At 39.3% G+C, this 1,424-nt stretch overlaps 1 protein-coding gene across 1 annotated transcript; it reads left to right on the top strand.

Moving 5' to 3' along the window:
- The first annotated feature begins 314 nt into the window (after positions 1-314).
- LOC140514290 (FUN14 domain-containing protein 1-like) lies at positions 315-725 on the top strand. Its single transcript, XM_072624463.1, has one exon. It carries the CDS (start codon positions 315-317, stop codon positions 723-725), a length of 411 nt encoding a protein of 136 aa, XP_072480564.1.
- Positions 726-1,424: the final 699 nt, after the last annotated feature.

The following is a 1,424-nucleotide window of genomic DNA, read 5'->3' as shown; positions in this document are numbered from 1 at the left end:
TGTCAGGTCTGCAGTCAGGAAGACTCATCTTCCTAATTAAAAATCTGGCCTCAGGTACTCCCTTGCTGTGTGACCCTGGGCAAGTCACTTAATCCTGTTGGTCCCAGTTTCCTCATCTGTAAAATGGGCTGGAGAAGAAAATGGAAAACCATCCTAGTATTTTTGCCAAGAAAATACCATATGGGGATAGAGTTCGGACTTCTCTTGCTCCCAGGGTAGAGCAGCCCTTAGAGTGGTGGGGTGAGCAGCTCTCCTAGGCTGCTATTAGGGGTGGGGGTGGGGGGTCTTTTTCACAGTAGGCTGCTGGCAGGATCATGATGACCAGGAACCCCCGTCCCACAGAACATAACAGTGATGATGACTCTTATGAAGTACTGGATTTAACAGAGTATGCAAGAAAACACCACTGTTGGAACTGTATATTTGGCCACAGCTCTGGACCTATTGTAGAGAACTACTCTGTAGCTACTCAGATTGTATTGGGTGTAGTTATTGGATGGTGGGTGGGATTTTTATTCCAGGAAGTTGGGAAACTTGCAGCAACTGCAGTGAGAGGTGACTTTCTTCTCCTGCAGATTGCCAGTCAGAGTGGCAATGTGCAAGTTGACTGGAAGAGAGCTGAAAAAGATGTAAACAAAGCAAAAAGACAGATTAAAAAAAGAGCAAATAAAGCTGCACCTGAAATCAATGTCATCAGTGAAGAGTCAACAGAATTTATCAAATAGAACATAGTGGTGTCCAGCACATTTGTGGGAGGCTTTTTGCTAGGTCTTGCATCTTAAGGGCATGAATGTTGCTATTTTGATGGATTAATTAACAAGAAAACATTACTAACAGTGTGCTCTCTTGTGAAGTAGTACCAGTCACCAGATTTTTCTGGGCAAGAAAATTAGCTACGTGGACAACACTGAAAATTATACTTTTAGACTTTTGCCTTCTGAAGCTTGGCAAACTAGGATTTGCTAAAAAAAATTAAATAAACAGTGCAGTATATATATCACATTTCTGGACAAAACCTGGCTAACTTTCACTATGATTTTTTTACCCTGTGCCTGTTCAGAAATTAGTATTTTTAGTGTAACTATTGGTATAGATATATAATTGTCTTGGTGAAAGGACCTTTTGTTTGACTCTTTTCCCACTGAGTTGCTCTTTTTCCTTTATTTAAAAAAGTATTCGCCATTGTGCTGTAAATAATATCAATAATTAATGCGTAGTATAGTTTGAATATCAACAGAGAAGAAATCTGTTTGCAATAAACTGTGCTTTTATGAAAGGATGAGAAATACTTATTAGAGATATTAAAAACAAATTAAGCAGAAAAAAAAAGAAAACCCCAAATGGGGTCACAAAAAGATATAATGGAAAACACCTGAACAACATGAAGCCTGTCCAGCATTCGAATGCTCCTCATGGCTTTTTGT

Source organism: Notamacropus eugenii, chromosome 7, assembly GCF_028372415.1.
Source record: "Notamacropus eugenii isolate mMacEug1 chromosome 7, mMacEug1.pri_v2, whole genome shotgun sequence".
Taxonomy (NCBI): Eukaryota; Metazoa; Chordata; class Mammalia; order Diprotodontia; family Macropodidae; genus Notamacropus; species Notamacropus eugenii.
The sequence above is the reverse complement of the archived record's forward strand: the minus strand, read 5'-3'. Positions and strand labels throughout refer to the sequence as shown.